The sequence below is a fragment of the Salvelinus alpinus genome, chromosome 10, assembly GCF_045679555.1.
Source record: "Salvelinus alpinus chromosome 10, SLU_Salpinus.1, whole genome shotgun sequence".
Classification (NCBI taxonomy): Eukaryota; Metazoa; Chordata; class Actinopteri; order Salmoniformes; family Salmonidae; genus Salvelinus; species Salvelinus alpinus.
In genome coordinates, this window is record NC_092095.1 from 33,632,156 (window position 1) to 33,650,816 (window position 18,661).

General features: G+C 42.3%; 1 protein-coding gene across 1 annotated transcript in view; it reads right to left on the reverse strand.

Annotated features, from left to right (window-relative positions):
• smchd1 (structural maintenance of chromosomes flexible hinge domain containing 1) overlaps positions 1 to 18,661 on the reverse strand; it is a 46,175-nt gene that overhangs the window by 23,449 nt on the left and 4,065 nt on the right. Inside the window, exons 10-22 of the mRNA XM_071328983.1 lie at positions 18,387 to 18,600; positions 5,715 to 5,823; positions 5,422 to 5,605; positions 5,005 to 5,202; positions 4,544 to 4,657; positions 4,311 to 4,417; positions 4,139 to 4,221; positions 3,899 to 4,015; positions 2,200 to 2,277; positions 1,835 to 1,960; positions 1,571 to 1,715; positions 1,204 to 1,303; positions 979 to 1,051 (exon numbers count right to left, since the gene is read on the reverse strand). Coding sequence (XP_071185084.1) covers positions 979 to 1,051; positions 1,204 to 1,303; positions 1,571 to 1,715; positions 1,835 to 1,960; positions 2,200 to 2,277; positions 3,899 to 4,015; positions 4,139 to 4,221; positions 4,311 to 4,417; positions 4,544 to 4,657; positions 5,005 to 5,202; positions 5,422 to 5,605; positions 5,715 to 5,823; positions 18,387 to 18,600 — 1,648 coding nt within the window. The remainder of the gene's footprint in view (positions 1 to 978; positions 1,052 to 1,203; positions 1,304 to 1,570; positions 1,716 to 1,834; positions 1,961 to 2,199; positions 2,278 to 3,898; positions 4,016 to 4,138; positions 4,222 to 4,310; positions 4,418 to 4,543; positions 4,658 to 5,004; positions 5,203 to 5,421; positions 5,606 to 5,714; positions 5,824 to 18,386; positions 18,601 to 18,661) is intronic.

An 18,661-nucleotide genomic window follows, 5' to 3' on the forward strand; every position in this document is an offset into this window, starting at 1 on the left:
ATCTAGACAGGCAGTGTCTAGCAACTTGAACGGTAACACTGCATCTGGGAGAACCATGTCGTACTTGCGCATTCTATTGTACCTCTGTTCGAAATCAATGATGTAGTCCGTCATTGCAACCGAAATATCTCTCGTAACACTGTCAAAGTTTGAATATGCCTCATAGGCACGGTCTTTCTCTTCTTTAAGAAATACAGAATCCAGTGCTGTGATCAAAGTTCCCATACCGTCATCCTTGTTCAAATCCTCAACGGATATTTCCAGTGCTGTATCTCTCGCTCTTCCCTCGAGCGATAATACCACCGCAAGTGCTTGCTTTTTCGCGTCCAGATTAGTAACGCGTGTCCAGATTCCCAGTTCATTTTTCCAACTTTCGTACGACCTCTTCTCGTCGAAGCGAGGTGGCACATTGTAGTTAGAAACCATCCTCTGCTACCAATGTTAACTCGAAATGACACAACGACAAGGTTCCAGTTTAACAAAGTTTACTATACTATATGAACACACTACAAGTAGCCATTACACTCAAGGCCAGGTCCATCAACGAACTCTTCATGCGCACTCTTGACTGAGTGATAGCCCCGTAATAACAGGAATATAGGGATACTTAAAACATGAACTTAACAGTTGATGTGTTTTGTTATCCCATGTTGTCACCCTAACTAGCCATCCAGCCACAGCTGGACAGCATATGCAACTGTCACCAGGGCAATCATTGACTTAAAAGCCTTTGTCAGGATCTACCGACAACCCCCCCCCTCCCCCAATTAAAAAGGATGTTTCTTCTCAAAGCAGAGCAGCAGACTCCAAGTTGTTGCCGTAAATCACAGGTTATTAAAACAGAGTTTTAATGCAAACAATTTTTTTAATGCAAATGGTCTATTCATTGTTTACCAAGTTAACAAGTGTTTTTCTCTGAATAAACAGGAGCACAAACATTCTTTAATTTGTGACTTCAAGGCAAATCAATCACTTTACCTGGGAGAAGGCTGATCTTCAGAGTCTGCGAGTCGTGTTTGAGGCCAGGCAGTACCACTTTCAAGTCATGCGTCTGCCGAGAGAAAAATAAGACCCATATATTTCAAACATTACTCGGGGACGTAACTTGAGAAAGCTTTCAGTTGAGTGTCTGTTTCTTTGAGGTTCATCTGGATAGAGGTAAAGTGAGAGCCCTGCAGCCCTGGAAACCAGCGGGTCTCTGACCTTGCTCTGGTAGTTCTGCACCGTCCCCCTGGCTCTGACGCCTCGGATGGTCAAAATGGTCCCCCTAGCGGCCATCCCCTCGTAACTCACTTCCAGGGCACTGAAACACAGTAAGAACCACCAGCTAAACAGGGAGGAGCTGACTAACAGATTCCGGGGCTGAGCCCTGCAGGGAAACGTCTTTATTACACAGTCACACACCGAGGGGATGTGCAAACAGAAAATAAAAACACCTATCAATCAATGAATCAGCACATTCAATGAATATCTTTAGAAATACTCCACACAGACACAAAGTATGCAAAACAAAACACCTCAAACAAGACAATGTGTTTAACTATTTCGACTATTTTTATGTGTAACCTACCTGCATTCCAGGAGGGGCTTAAGGTTGGGAGGGGGGCGAGCAGGGTGACCGTATTCATCCAGCAGCTCCAGTGGGATGTGGAAAGGCACCCCCACATGGAGCAGGTTGTTCACTGTGCCCACCACAAACCTCTCTGCACTGCCCTCTAGGAGAGGAGAGAAAAGAGAGAAGAAACAGCTGTTTAGGAGGTGGATCTGATTGTTACTGGAGAGGGCCAATGATTTTAATGTATGTGTGGCAGTCTGATTTCACAAATTAGCTTACCAGTAATGGAAAAGTCCAGTGTGTGGATGGGAAGCCGATTCCCAGCCCAGACGGTAGCGTTGCTCTCATTGACATTGAGTATTGTGTTCAGGTGCAGAGTGTACTTCCCCAACTTGTTCAGGTTCTCTGTACAGGGAATCACATTTATTTATAAAGCCCTTTTTACGTCGGCAGATGTCATAAAGAGCTTATGAGATACCCAGCCTAAAACACCAAACAGCAAGAAATGCAGATGCAACACTGATAAGCCTCCGGAGAGTAGGACATTATTATGACAAACACTGCATCACTAGCTAGTAACATAAAAACAGGAGAGGAAACTAAAATCATTACAATAAAGTCAATTATTTAAAAAAAACAATTACCCATGGTTCTGAACCAGAACGCCCACTTGGCCGAATGTGCTGCAATGTGAGAGTTGGTCTCCACATCACCATTAGGTGCTAGGGAGGAAGAGAGAAACTATTTATGACACGGTATACACACACTAGCCGTTGAAACAGTCCGCCACAAATATACAGTTGAAGTCGGAAGTTTACATACACTTAGGTTGGAATCATTAACACTCGTTTTTCAACCACTCCACACATTTCTTGTCGGTTAGGACATCTACTTTGTGCATGACACAAATAATTTTTTCAACAAGTGTTTACAGACAGATTATTTCACTTATAATTCACTGTATCACAATTCCAGTGGGTCAGAAGTTTACATACACTAAGTTGACTGTGCCTTTAAACAGCTTGGAAAATTCCAGAAAAGTATTTCAATTAGCCCATCAGAAGCCATGACATCATTTGAGTCAATTGGAGGTGTACCTGTGGATGCATTTCAAGGCCTACCTTCAAACTCAGTGCCACTTTGTTTGACATCATGGGAAAATCAAAAGAAATCAGCCAAGACCTCAGAAAAGAAATTGTAGACCTCCACAAGTCTGGTTCATCCTTGGGAGCAATTTCCAAATACCTGAAGGTACCACGTTCATCTGTACAAACAATAGCCGCAAGTATAAACACCATAGGACCACGCAGCTATCATACCGCTCAGGAAGGAGATGCGTTCCGTCTCCTAGAAATTAATGTACTTTGGTGCAAAAAGTGCCAATTAAATCCAGAACAACACCAAAAGGACCTTGTGAAGATGCTGGAGGAAACAGGTACAAAAGTATCTATATCCACAGTAAAACGAGTCCTATATTGACATAACCTGAAAGGCCGCTCAGCAAGGAAGAAGCCACTGCTCCAAAACCGCCATAAAAAGCCAGACTACGGTTTGCAACTGCACATGGGGACAAAGATCGTACTTTTTGGAGAAATGTCCTCTGGTCTGATGAAACAAAAATATAACTGTTTGGCCATAATGACCATCGTTATGTTGAGGACAAAGGAGGTAGGCTTGCAAGCCGAAGAACACCATCCCAACCGTGAAGCACGGGGGTGGCAGCATCATGTTGTGGGGGTGCTTTGCTGCAGGAGTAACTGGTGCACTTCACCAGGCAGGAAAATTATGTGGATATATTGAAGCAACATCAGTCAGGAATTTAAAAGCTTGGTCGCAAATGGGTCTTCCAAATGGACAATGACCCCAAGCATACTTCCAAAGTTGTGGCCATCACAAAGCCCTGATCAAATCCTATAGAAAATTTGTGGGCAGAACTGAAAAAGCGTATGCGAGCAAGGAGGCCTACAAACCTGACTCAGTTACACCAGCTCTGTCAGGGGGAAGGGGCCAAACTTCACCCAAATTAATGTGGGAAGCTTGTGGAAGGCTACCCGAAACATTTGACAACATGTTAAACATTTATAGGCAATGCTACCAAATACTAATTGAGTGTATGTAAACATCTGACCCACTGGGAATGTGATGAAAGAAATAAAAATATGAAATAAATAATTCTCTTTACTATTATTCTGACATTTCACATTCTTAAAATAAATTGGTGATCCTAACTGACCTAAGATAGTGGATTTTTACTAGGATTAAATGTATTTGGCTAAGCTGTATGTAAACTTCCGACTTCAATTGTAACAGCAGCAATCATTCTTACGATTCAGATCAACTCACAATGCCAAACAATTTTTAGTTCGATTGAAAGTGTTTTCCGTGTTGCGTTTTGCATGGCAGATGGTATCCTGGATATTGACTCTCCTTTCTTGTTGAGAATTTCCACATGGAGAGGTCCTGCAAGGAATGAAAGGAAGATCAGTCACTCACAAAGATGTGCATACTTAGGATACAGTATCAAAAACACTTGGCAGATAGCACGGAGCAACTGTGTGAGGTGCAGGGCGTCCGTCTCTGTACCTAGTGGAGTGCCTGCTGGCCGGACATCGTTCTGGGTCCAGGGATTGCCCTCTGGCCAGGTCACTTTTAGCTTGTCTGGGAGTCTGGGGCAAAAACGGGACAATGTTACATCATAAAACCCATGAACCACATCCATGTACGTTGGGAATAAAATCCAAAATGGTTCCCTCACTTGGCTAGTTCGTCATCAATGCTCTTCTTGATAGCTGCATTGGTAATCACCCTGTCGATTTTGGAGATGGGTATTGTCTTGATGTCATCGTACAGCGCCTTTGGTTCCTACGGGAACCGATACAAAACCAGATGATTTTGCAGCCAAAATCATGCAATTGCATATGTTAAGTTCCTTAGGATAAGAGTGTGCAGAACAAAGTGTCACTACTATCACTCTCCACGATGTCTTACCATGGCCACCTGCACCTGCCCTCCTGTGGCGTAGACATCTCCCTCGTGATCGCCGTATAGTAGGAACTGAATAACAGAGCCAAAGAAGATGGGCTGTGTTTTCTGAGACTTCACCTAGAAGGAAAGGCAGAGAAAACAGAGTTTAGAGATCGACACATTATGAGCTACTTAATTATCTGACTGAATTTAAAGATGCTTAAACAAGACAACTAATTAACACTTCAAAACACAGCAACCAAACAGTTCTGTTGCCCTGTCTCAATCTTTCCTCGATTCCTTACATCGTCTCTCCTCGCCTCCTTCTCAGAACGCATTGGAGAAGGTTGAGGGGAGGGACCTTGAACTTCCTCCTCTAATGTGGTGGTGGTGGTGAAGGAGCCAAGGAGAGAGAATGCGAGGAATCGCGGAAAGACAAATTGAGATTGAACCAGGCTCTACCGTCTTAGGAAGAGGATACTCACGTATTGGCCAGCTTTGTACGTTCTACCGTCCCACTCGATGGAGGAGAAGGTAGCCCAAGGAGATTGCATCTTCTTTGTGGTCACGTCTGTTCGTGTGATGGTACTCTTGAAGCCTCTGAACTTCACTTGCTTGTCCCACTTCTCGTGGCAGGTCTTCAGCCACTGGTGAAACTCCTTCTGGATTTTAACCCTTTGTTCCTGGGAGGGGAAATGACATGCATCAGTAACACAGCGATTTTTTTTAATACTAAATGTTCTACATCATAGTGGTAATTCAGTAATACTGTTATCATATTTGTCTAATATGGGTGTTAGATTTCTAGCTCTGAGGCTTTGCTATATGCTATAATCTTTTCTTCCATCCAAGAGGACTGAGGTTTGCTAATGATAGAACATAAACAGACACAAGGAAGCTACCTGGCCATTGACGATGCGGGTGAATAAGGTCTCCTTATTCTTTAGCTGCAGCTCCAGGTCCATGAAAGTGAGTTTGTTGGTGCTGACCTGGAACCTGTCATTGGTGAACAGGACCCCTGAGAACCTGCTGTAACACTCTGCAGGCACTGTCCCTGTCTTCTTGGGCCATGCGCACCAGTCAAACCTAAAACACGACGGACGAACACAGAATTCAAACATTACCCTTTTTTTTGTTAAAGTATACATTACTGAAGAAAAAAATATTATTAAAAGAGCATTTTGAAAGTCTTTACTCGGATACAGTGGTGTATGGGATGAGACGTCCATTCCAAAAACACTCAAATATGGGCCTCTTCCCCCTGGCCTGGTTCAGGACGATACTGTCATCATCCTCTTCCGTAGCTGGTGAATATTATAGAGGGAACAGAATGCAATCAGACTTTTGCTTAACTCAAAGATGAGATCATACAAGAAAATGTTAATTTCAGATGCCATAATATTTCAGTACGTTATGACACTTCTATCAGCGGTTATCAAACTAGGGGTCACCTGATATGAAAATTGGGTCACGGAAGAATGTTCTAATTCCAGAGCAGAAGAAAAACAGGTCCCTGACTAAAAAGTATATTCGTTGACCCAGAGTCATCTGTTCTTTCGACCAATTGAATTTTTACACAAACACACGTTTGGGGTCACTTAGAAATGTCCTTGTTTTTTAAAGAAAAGCCAATTTATGTCCATTAAAATAAAATTGATCAGAAATACAGTGCAGACATTGTTAATGTTGTAAATGACTATTATAGCTGGAAATGGCAGATTTTTTATGGAATATCTACATAGGTGTTGTGGGGTTTTGCTAGGCTTAGCGTGCTAAAATAACTATAAACTAGAAGGATTTTACATTAATTAAAGTTTAAGCTACTGACTCATGTAGGCCTGTCTTTGTTCTCAGGAGTAACAGTTCTCATAGCCTAACCATGGGGCCACAGCCTGAAATATGTGTGTGTATGCAACAATGTACAAGGCCGTAAGATATGAACAAAAGTGTGAAATGTGTGTGTGTGCTGGAAGTAACAGTTAGCCCCAGATAAGTGTGCTGGGAAGCTGTGGTTAGCCTTGAGCGAGAACAGTGGGCTTTGTATACAGGTGTAAATAGCTCAGACAATGTTGCAGAGCTGTCTGACCTCAGTCTTTGGGGTGAGGGAGCGTAATCTACACAGCAACAGCGTCGGGACATCACATGCGCTAAGGGGCTAGGACTAGCTTAAGCGCCAACACCAACGATAGGCTGGGTGAGTCTAAACCACGCCCAGTCTCTACTCTGACAGGCCGGCTCGGAAGCGGGAACTATCTCTGTCATGAGTATATTATAATATCTTTGTCAGGAACAAGTCAGTTCCTTGTTCCACCCTGCGGGGTGGTGCAGTGAACCCGTATATACGAAAATTGCATTTGCCATTTATTAACCTTTTCTCAATATAGGGGGTGCTGTTTCCACTTTGGAAAATATCGTCTCCAAATTAAACTGCCTCATACTCAATTCTTGCTCGTACAATATGCATATTATTATTACTATTGGATAGAAAACAATCTCTAGTTTCTAAAACCGTTTGAATTATGTCTGTGGGTGAACCAGAACTCTTTCTGCAGCGAAATCCATGACAGGAACTGCGAAGGTCTGAAAACGAGGCTCTGTTCTCAGATCAGTTTAAAGCTCTGTATGTATCCTATGGGTCGACGAACTGCACCCGCCTTCCCCTGGATGTCAGTAACCAATGAGAAGTGGAATGGAGTTTCTACGTAGTTCTCAGAGCTTATAAAAGGCCAAGGAACGAAGGGAGCTCTCTTTTCGACGTTCGTCATTGCGCAAAGCAAGACCTCAGGATGGCATTTTGAAACGCTCAGTTATCGACCTTAGATATATCCGTCTGTAATTTAATTCGATATAGGTGTTAGAAACATCATAACGAAGTTATTTTAAACCGAGTTATATCAGTTTATGCGAGTATATTGCCATTTTCGGAATTTCCTTAGTATTGCGTTTTGAACATTTGGGCATGTTGTGGCCACATAGCTATTGTTAGCTGCTAATTCCGAAGTTGAAGACGACGTTTTACAACCAAGCAACGATTCTTTTGGACAAAGGACCACTTGCCCAAGATTCTGATGGAAGCTCGTCCAAAAGTAAGAGCTATTTATGATGTTATTCCGTATTTGTGGAAAAATGTAAACGCATTTGTCCGCCATTATTGCGGCACTAGTCTGGCTGTAACGCACACTATGTCTAGTAACGTTAATTTTAAAAATCTAACTCAGCGGTTGCATTAATAACTAATGCATCTTTCATTTGCTGTCCAACCTGTATTTTTTTGTCAAGTTTACGATTATTTATTGATTAGATTAGGTGCCTTTCCAAGATGGCGCCGGCCAGAATGCATGACCTGTTGCCACTGATCACATTGTATAAGCACGATTTGTGCTGCTAAATATGCACATTTTCGAACAAAACCTATATGCATTGTGTAATATGATGTTACAGGACTGTCATCTGATGAAGTATATCAAGGTTAGTCCAATTATATATCTTTTGCTGGATTGTTACGATCGCTAACCTTTGCTGCTGGTAAATGCGGTTGTGTTTCTGGCTATTGTGGTACGCTAATATAATGCTATATTGTGTTTTCGCTGTAAAACACTTAAAAAATCTGACATATTGGCTGGATTCACAAGATGTTGGGCTTTCATTTGCTGTACGCTGTGTATTTTTCAGAAATGTTTTAAGATGAGTATTTAGGTATTTGACGTTGGTCTCTGTAATTATTCTGGCAGCTTCGGCACTATTTCAGATTGCAGCTGCAATGTAGAACTGTGATTTATACCTGAAATATGCACATTTTTCTAAAAAAACATATGCTATACAATAAATATGTTATCAGACTGTCATCTTATGAAGTTGTTTCTTGGTTAGTGGCTATATATATATATATATATCTCTTTATTTGGTTGAAATTGTGATAGCTACCCATGCAGGAAAAAAAATGGTGGAAAAGTTGTGTCTTTTGCTATCGTGGTTAGCTAATAGATTTACATAGTGTCTTCCCTGTAAAACATTTAAAAAATCAGAAACGATGGCTGGATTCACAAGATCTGTATCTTTCATCTGGTGTCTTGGACTTGTGATTTAATGATATTTAGATGCTAGTATTTACTTGTGACGCTATGCTAGGCTATGCTAGTCAGCTTTTTTACTGTGGGGGGTGCTCCCGGATCCGGGATGCGTAGCAAGTAGAAGTTAACTTTTGAATAAAACAATTATTTTAACCAAGTTCAGGTGTGCTATTGTTCCTATCTCAGTTGAACCTTTGCAGCCTTAACAATGTACAGAGGCCCATTATCAGCAATCATCACTCCTGTGTTCCAATGGCACGTTGTGTTAGCTAATCCAGGTTTATCATAAAAGGATAATTGATCATTAGAAAACCCTTTTTCAATTATGTTAGCACAGCTGAAAACTGTTGTCCTGATTAAAGAAGCAATAAAACTGGCCTCCTTTAGACGAATTGAGTATCTGGAGTATCAGCATTTGTTAGTTCGATTACAGGCTCAAAATGGCCACAAACAAAGACCTTTCTTCTGAAACTCAGTCTATTCTTGTTCTGAGAAATGAAGGCTATTCCAATTGCCAAGAAACTGAAGATCTCGTACAAAGCGTTGCACTACTCCCTTCACAGAACAGCGCAAACTGGCTCTAACCAGAATAGAAAGAGGAGTGGGAGGCCCCGGTGCACAACTGAGCAAGAGGACAAGTACATTAGAGTGTCTAGTTTGAGAAACAGACGCCTCACAAGTCCTCAACTGGCAGCTTCATTAAATAGTACCCGCAAAACACCAGTCTCAAAGTCAACAGTGAAGAAGCGACACTGGGTTGTTGGCCTTCTAGGCAGGATTCCTCTGTCCAGTGTCTGTTCTCCCCCCCCCCCATCTTAATTGGTTATTTTTATTGGCCTGTCCGAGATAGGGACTTTTCTTTGTAACTCTGCCTAGAAGGCCAGCATCCCGGAGTCACCGCTTCACTGTAGACGTTGAGACTGGTGTTTTGCGGGTACTATTTAATGAAGCTACCAGTTGAGGACTTGTGAGGCGTCTGTTTCTCAAACTAAACACTACTGTACTTGTCCTCCTGCTCAGTTGTGCACCGGGGCCCCCCACTCCTCTGACTACATAATTCCATGTGTTATTTCATAGTTTTGAAATCTACACTTTTATTCAAAAAAGTAGAAAATAGTAAAATAAAGATAAACCCTGGAATAAGTAGGTGTCCAAACTTTTGACTGGTACTGTATATGGATCATTTATAAAGCCAGGCACATTTAACAGTAAGGCTACTGATTATAGACCTAATTAAGTTAGAAAAGTGAGGGGCGAGGAAACTTAAGCCAAGGGCTGTTTTCTCGTCTCCTAACTCCCTGTTGCCTCCGTCGCATTGTTCTCAACACCAATATTCTGGTTAACTTTGCTATTATGCACGTAGCAACATGGTCTAGGAAAAGGCACCAAGTCAACAGCACACTGTTGTGACAGCTACCACTATCCAATGCGGGAGAAAGCGCATTATACATTTGTTATTTTATTAGAGTTGCACCATTGTTCTTACAATTTATATGGTTAAAACTGTGTGGAGAGGCAGAGGCACTCACATCAATACCTTTGTCAGATACAAATAATTCATGCTTTGACAGTGTTATTGCTAGCAATCAAGAGGAAACTGACTTTACGACTCAAACTCCCCAGTTTATGCTCTCCAAATGGACATTAGCTGTGAGGGCCGAGATGCCTATGCATTGACTTGTTTGCAATACATTTCGGGGGATGCTATTCACGAAGAAATACTGTTCCGTCTAGTGAATCCCGAGTATAAAAACGGCACAGGGGATGTTCAGTTTGCGGCGTGGCTATTTTGACAAATAGATCGACTGGTGGGACGGCTCCATCTATGGCGGGACGGCGGTCAGGCATCGGCACTCATTATGAATGTGTCTCCCTCTGCCATATCGACGCATTGTATGATACACCGAGAGCAACTGGCAGCAAAAGAGATTCGCACAGAACTCGGAGATATACTGCAGCAGGTAACTTCAATGGTAAACTACAGCAAACCTGAGTAGCTGCTGCTTTTGCAATAGCTAATGGAGATCCTAATAAATTCCACAAAAAACAAACAAAAAAAACAAAACATGTGGAGATATGGGATCAGAGCGTGACAACGTTCTATTTCATACAGAGGCTTGGTGGTTATTGAGGGGGAGAGTTGGAAATATTGTTTGCATTGAGAGAGGAACTGTTGTCATTAAATAAATTAAAAAATATATTTAATCGGTTGACTGTAAAGAAAAGAGAATCGTGTCTTCTTGCCTATGTAAGAGACATATGGGAATCTGAACAGTAGAATCAGTAGAATCTAACAGCTGATGAGTTATCATGTGACAAATGTTGCAGACAACGCATTTACGGATCACTACGTAGGAGTTTTGGTTCCTGACTGAAAGGGAATACCCTGCCGTTTACCTCTGAGCATTAATGGCGCTTTCAAAATATCTGTAAACTCGGAAATCTCTGACTGCAGTGCGTTCAAGACAACTGAGAAAAAAAAGGAGAAAAAAAACCTCCAACTGGGAACAATTATTTTGAACGATCATCCAACTCGGACCACTTTCTGGAGCGAAGATTTTCCCACCTGAAGATCATTGACGTCATGATTTGACCTCGTATTTTTCAGAGTTCCGACTTGTCTTGAAAGCACCATAAAACTCATGGTACCCGTCACAAGCTTATATCTGTGTGAAGCTGGATTCAGTGCTCTCGTCTATTAAAACCAAATATCGATCCAGGTTGATGTGACAGATGAATTGTGCATTGTCGACAACGCCCGCCGACTTCGAGAAGCTCTGACGCGACATGCGTCAAGCACACCCATCTCATTAGTGGTGTTGAGATAAGATACATTACGTCAGACTAATTTGCAATTGACTGTCATTGCCCCACGTTAAAGGTATGTGATGCTGAGTTGAGAAAATAAATCAGAAATATTGTTTGAATGATTTTCAATTGAGTGTCATAGTCCCAAATAAGTAAACATTGGCTGTTTATTACAACAAAAATTCACATGGTTAGTATGGGAACACTTGACTTATCTTACAGGGCCTACTGTGATTTAAAGTATCTGTCAAGTGTTAAAGATATGACAATTACCTAAAATGTATGACAATATTAATTTAATACACGTCCTTCCAAAAGAGTATAATTAAGGATGTTATTAAAAAGCAGCTTCTCTGTGCCCCTGCTTGGCCTGAGTAGAAAACAGTGGTTTGGGCGAATACCATCAAAAAAAAGCTAATTTGCCAGCTCAGTCAAATGACACGCATACACTTGGATATTCAAATTATCTACCAACTCCAGGTGGGGTAGGGATGCACACACTGCCTAGCAGTCTTGCATTTTTTTTATACACATATCGAACGGCTAATTTCTGTATAGTATGGATCGATTCAGGATTTGTTAACGCGACGGAACTACTAGGGCACTACAACAACTAATGCAGACTGCTATCTAACAAATTATTGCTAGGAGCCAAGCAGGCCAACCAACTGTTGCTACATATAGGAGTCAACTACAGCTACCTAGGTTTCCACAGTATTTAAAATAGAAGGGAATGGCGAGTTGGTTGTATGGAGGATCTGCTTTGGCTTGATTTCTAAGTTAACGTTAGCTATTGAGGTTAGCATTCTAGCTTCACTACTGCTTCTAAAAACAGCCAACAGGCCAATTCTTACAAACCACAAACACTGAACAAAAATAAAAACACAACATGTAAAGTGCTGGTTCCATGTTTCATGAGCTGAAATAAAAGATATCAGAAATGTTCCATACGCTTATTTCACTCAAATGTTGTGCACAAATTTGCTTACATCCCTGTTAGTGAGCATTTCTCCTTTGTCATGATAATCCATCAACCTGACAGGTGTGGCATATCAACAAGTTGATTAAACAGGTGCACCTTGTGTGGGGACAATAAAAGACCACTAAAATGTGCAATTGTCACATAAGACAATGCTACAGATGTTTAAAGTTGAGGGAGCATGCAATCGGCATGCTGACAGAAGGAATGTCCACCAGAGCTGTTGCCAGAGAATTTAACATAAATTTCTCTACCATAAGATAATTTGGCAGTACGTCCAAATGGGCACACAACTGCAGACCACATGTAATCACGCCATCCCATTCTGCACAAACCATCTCTGGTAAGCTCATCTGCGTGCTTGTCGTCCTCACCAGGGTCTTGAACTGACTGTAGTTCGGTGTCGTAACAGACTTCAGTGGGAAAATGCTCACCTTTGATGGCCAATGCACGCTGGAGAAGTGTGCTCTTCACAAATGAATCCCAGTTTAAAAACTGTACCGGGCAGCGTGCATGGTGTCGTGTGGCAAGCGGTTTGCAGAGGTAAGCGATATGAACAGAGTGCCACATGATGGCGGTGGGGTTTAGGTATGGGCAGGCATAAGCAACGGACAATGAACATAATTGCATTTTATCTTTGGCAATTTGAATGCACAGATACCATGACAAGATCTTGAAGCCCATTGTCTGGCCATTCATCCTCCGCCATCACCTCATGTTTCAGCATGATAATGCACAGCCCCATGTTGCAAGGATCTGTACACAATTCCTGGAAGCTGATTATTTAATGATAGTGTTGGAGTCGTGCAGTCATGAGTACTCCCTGTTCACTCATGACTACACGGCCAGGCACGACTAACACCATCATTAAATTTGCCGATGACACAACAATGGTAGGCCTGATCACCGACAATAACGAGACCGCCTATAGGGAGGAGGTCAGAGACCTGGCCGTGTGGTGCCAGGACAACAACCTCTCCCTCAAAGTGATCAAGACAAAGGAGATGATTGTGGACTACAGGAAAAAGAGGAACAAGCACGCCCCCATTCTCATCGACAGGGCTGCAGTGGAGCAGGTTGAGAGCTTCAAGTTGCTTGGTGTCCACATCAACAAATTAACAGTGCAAACACACCAAGAGAGTCGTGAAGCGGGCACAACAAAACCTATTCCCCCTCAGGAGACAGAAAAGATTTGGCATGGGTCCTCAAATGGTTCTACAGCTTCACCATTGAGAGCATCACTGCCTAGTATGGCAACTGCTTGGCCTCCGACCGCAAGGCACTACAGAGGGTAGTGCGAACGGCCCAGTACGTCACTGGGGCCAAGCTGTCTGACATCCAGGACCTCTATACCTGGCGGTGTCAGAGGAAGGCCCTAAGAATTGTCAAAGACTCAAGCCACCCTAGTCATGGACTGTTCTCTCTGCTACCGCATGGTAGGTACCGGAACGCAAAGTCTAGGTCCAAGAGGTTTCTAAACAGCTTCTACCCCCAAGCCATAATACTACAGCTACCCAGACTATTTGCATTGCCCCATCCTCACCACTGCCACTCTTTGTTGTCATCTATGCATAGTCACTTTAACTCCTACATGTACCTACATGTACATACTACCTCAACTAACTGGTGCCCCTGCACATTAACTCTGTACATATTGTTATATTTTTACTGCTGCTCTTTAATTACTTGTTATCACATCCATATATATATATATATATATATATTTAGCTGCACTGTTGTTATGGGGTCATAAGTAAGCATTTCACTGTAAGGTCTACACCGGTTGTATTCAGCGCATGTGACTAATACAATTTGATTTTAATGTCCCAATCACTCCATGGCCTGCATACTCACCAGACATGTCACCACCCATTGAGCATGTTTGGGATATTCTGGATCGACGTATACAACAGCGTGTTCCAGTCCCCGCCAATAATCAGCAACTTTACACAGCCATTGAAGAGGATTGGGCTAATAGTCAGCAGGCTACAATCAGCCTGATCAAGTCTATGTCAAGGAGATGTGTAGAGCTGCATGAGGCAAAATGGGGGTCACACCAGATTCCGAGTTGTTTTTTTTATCCACGGCCCTACTATTTTTTGTGACCAACAGATGCATACAGTTGAAGTCGGAAGTTTACATACACCTTAGCCAAATACATTTAAACGCAGTTTCACAATTCCTGACGTTTAATCCTAGTAAAAATTCCCCGTCTTAGGTCAGTTAGGATCACCACTTTATTTAAAAAATGTGAAATGTCAGAATAATAGTAGAGAAAATGATTTATTTCAGCTTTTATTTCATCACATTCCCAGTAGGTCAGAAGTTTACATAGTCATGGCCAAAGGTTTTGAGAATGACAAATATTACATTTCCACAAAGTTTGCTGCTTCAGTGTCTTTAGATATTTTTGTCAGATGTTACTATGGAATACTGAAGTATAATTACAAGCATTTCATAAGTGTCAAAGGTCTTTATTGACAGTCACATGTAGTTGATGCAAAGAGTCAATATTTGCAGTGTTGACCCTTCTTTTTCTGCAATCCGCCCTTGCATGCTGTCAATTAACTTCTGGGCCACATCCTGACTGATGGCTGCCCATTCTTGCATAATCAAGGCTTGGAGTTTGTCAGAATGTGGGTTTTTGTTTGTCCACCCGCCTCTTGAGGATTGACCACAAGTTCTCAATGGGATTAAGGTCTGGGGAGTTTCCTGGCCATGGACCCAAAATATTGATGTTTTGTTGCCGGAGCCACTTAGTTATCACTTTTGCCTTATGGCAAGGTGCTCCACCATGCTGGAAAAGGCATTGTTCGTCACCAAACTGTTCCTGGATGGTTGGGAGAATTTGCTCTCAGGATGTGTTGGTACCATTCTTTATTCATGGCTGTGTTCTTAGGCAAAATTGTGAGTGAGCCCACTCCCTTGGCTGAGAAGCAACCCCACACATGAATGGTCTCAGGATGCTTTACTGTTGGCATGATACAGGACTGATGGTAGTGCACACCTCGTCTTCTCCGGACAAGCTTTTTTCCAGATGACCCAAACAATCGGAAGAGGGATTCAGAGAAAATGACTTTACCCCAGTCCTCAGCAGTCCAATCCCTGTACCTTTTGCAGAATATCAGTCTGTCCCTGATGTTTTTCCTGGAGAGAAGTGGCTTCTTTGCTGCCCTTCTTGACACCAGGCCATCCTCCAAAGGCCTTTGCCTCACTGTGCGTGCAGATGCACTCACACCTGCCTGCTGCCATTCCGGAGCAAGCTCTGTACTGGTGGTTCCCCGATCCCGCAGCTGAATCAACTTTAGGAGACGGTCCTGGCGCTTGCTGGACTTTCTTGGGAGCCCTGAAGCCTTCTTCACAACAATTGAACCGCTCTCCTTGAAGTTCTTGATGATCCGATAAATGGTTGATTTAGGTGCAATCTTACTGGCAGCAATATCCTTGCCTGTGAAGCCCTTTTTGTGCAAAGCAATGATGACGGCACGTGTTTCCTTGCAGGTAACCAGGGATGACAGAGGAAGAACAATGATTCCAAGCACCACCCTCCTTTTGAAGCTTCCAGTCTGTTATTCAAACTCAATCAGCATGACAGAGAGATCTCCAGCCTTGTCCTCATCAACACTCACACCTGTGTTAACGAGAGAGTCACTGACACGTCAGCTGGTCCTTTTGTGGCAGGGCTGAAATGCAGTGGAAATGTTTTTGGGGGATTCAGTTCATTTGCATGGCAAAGAGGGACTTTGCAATTAATTGCAATTCATCTGATCACTCTTCATAACATTCTGGAGTATATGCAAATTGACATCATACAAACTGAGGTAGCGGACTTTGTGAAAGTTAATATTTGTGTCATTCTCAAACATTTTGGCCACGACTGCACACTCAATTAGTATTTGGTCGCATTGCCATTACATTGTTTAACTTGAGTCAAATGTTTTGTGTAGCCTTCCACAATAAGTTGGTAAATTTTGGCCCCTTTCTCCTGACAGAGCTGGTGTAACTGAGTCAGGTTTGTAGGCCTCCTTGCGCACACAGGCCTTTTCAGTTCTGCCCACAAATTTTCTATAGGATTGAGGTCAGGGTTTTGTGATGGCCACTCCAATACCTTGAATTTGTAGTCCTTAAGCCATTTTGCCACAACTTTGGAAGTATGCTTGGGGTCATTGTCCATTTGGAAGACCCATTTGTGACCAAGCTTTAAATTCCTGACTGATGTCTTGAGACATTGTTTCAATACATCCACATAATTTTCCTTTCTCATGATGCCATTTATTTGGTGAAGTGCACCAGTCCCTCCTGCAGCAAAGCACCCCCAAAACATGATGCTGCCACCCCCGTGCTTCATGGTTGGGATGGTGTTCTTCAGCTTGCAAGCATCCCCCTTTTTCCTCCAAACATAACGATGGACATTATGGCCAAACAGTTCTATTTGTTTCATCAGACCAGAGGATTTCTCCAAAAAAGTGCCCATGTGCAGTTGCAAACCGTAGTCTGTTTTTTTTTAATGGCGGTTTTGGAGCAGTGGCTTCTTCCTTGCTGAGCGGCCTTTCAGGTTGTTTATATAGGACTCGTTTTACTGTGGATATAGATACTTTTGTAATGGTTTACCGCAGCATCTTCACGAGGTCCTTTGCTGTTGATCTGGGATTGATTTGCACTTTCCGCACCGAAGTACATTCATCTCTAGGAGACAGAACGCGTCTCCTTCCTTAGCAGTATGATGGCTGCATGGTCCCATGGTGTTTATACTTGCGTATTACTGTTTGTACTGATGAACGTGGTACCTTCAGGTATTTGGAAATTGCTCCCAATGATGAACCAGACTTGTGGAGGTCTACAATTTCTTTTGAGGTCTTGGCTGATTTCTTTTGATTTTCCCATGATGTCAAGCAAAGAGGCACTGAGTTTGAAGGTAGGCCTTGAAATACATCCACAGGTACACCTCCAATTGACTCATATGACGTCAATTAGCCTTATCAGAAGCTTCTAAAGCCATGACATCATTTTCTGGAATTTTCCAAGCTGTTTAAAGGCACAGTGAACTTAGTGTATGTAAACTTCTGACCCACTGGAATTGTGATAGTGAAATAATTTGTCTGTAAACAATTGTTGGAAAAATGACTTGTGTCATGCACAAAGTAGATGTCCTAACCGAGTTGCCAAACTATAGTTTGTTAACAAGAAATTTGTGGAGTGGTTGAAAAACGAGTTTTAATTACTCCGACCTAAGTGCATGTCAACTTCTGACTTCAACTGTATTCCCAGTGATGTGAAATCCATAGATTAGGGCCTAATGAATTTATTTCAATTGACTGATTTCCTTATATGAACTGTAACTCAGTCAAATCATTGAAAGTGTTGCGTTTGTATTTCTGTTCTGTGTAGTTTGAAATAAAAGTGACTGGCAAGATAGTTGCTGTATAGGAAAGAGGACAACGCCTAATAAACTATGGATCGATTGGCTTGCTACCTAGTTTGTGCGCCCTCCTGAGCCTGTGTCTGCTCTAGTCTCCTTTCCCCACTGGAGAATGATGTCATTCTATGTTATTTATATTTTATCTTTTTAATCCCAGCCCACTTCCCCGTAGGAGTATTTTGCCTTTTGGTAGTCTCATTGTAAATAAGAATTTGTGCTTAATTGACTTGCCTAGTTAAATAAAATGTAAAGAAATTCCAAGTTATATATATATTTTTTTTAAAGTTTGAGATAGTAATTTTACTGAGTGGGTTCTCGAATTTATGCTTTGGCCACAACTAGTAAAGGACGAGTCAACAACATTCTTCAGGTATGAGCAAATAGAATATGAGCTTTTAAAAATGAGATTTTCACTAGACGTTAAAAGCTTAACTGTGACCTACTACGATTTAAAAACTTGACCGTGACCAATGTGTCCAAACATCTGACAGCAACCCTCTTATGCATAGCAGTCAATACCCATTGTGTTCTGGTGAAAATTAGTGCACTATGTAGGGAATAGGTTACCATTTGGGGCACAACCTAGGTTACCTGGTATGGCATAGGGGTCTTCGGGGTAGGTCTCCCTGTCATAGAGGAAGGGGTGGTACCTCAGGACCCCCTCCACTATTCCGTCAACATCTGTGCAGGCCTTGAACTCGAATGTGTCAGCCGCCGTGTTGATGTAGAGCGTCTGCATGTCGTTGTCGATCTCTCTGAGGTTCACCATGCGAGGGATCTTGGGGAACTTCTCCAGCAGAGAGATCTGAACAGCAGATAAATATCAATATAGTACCACAAAATTAGAGAGTTATAAAACATACATC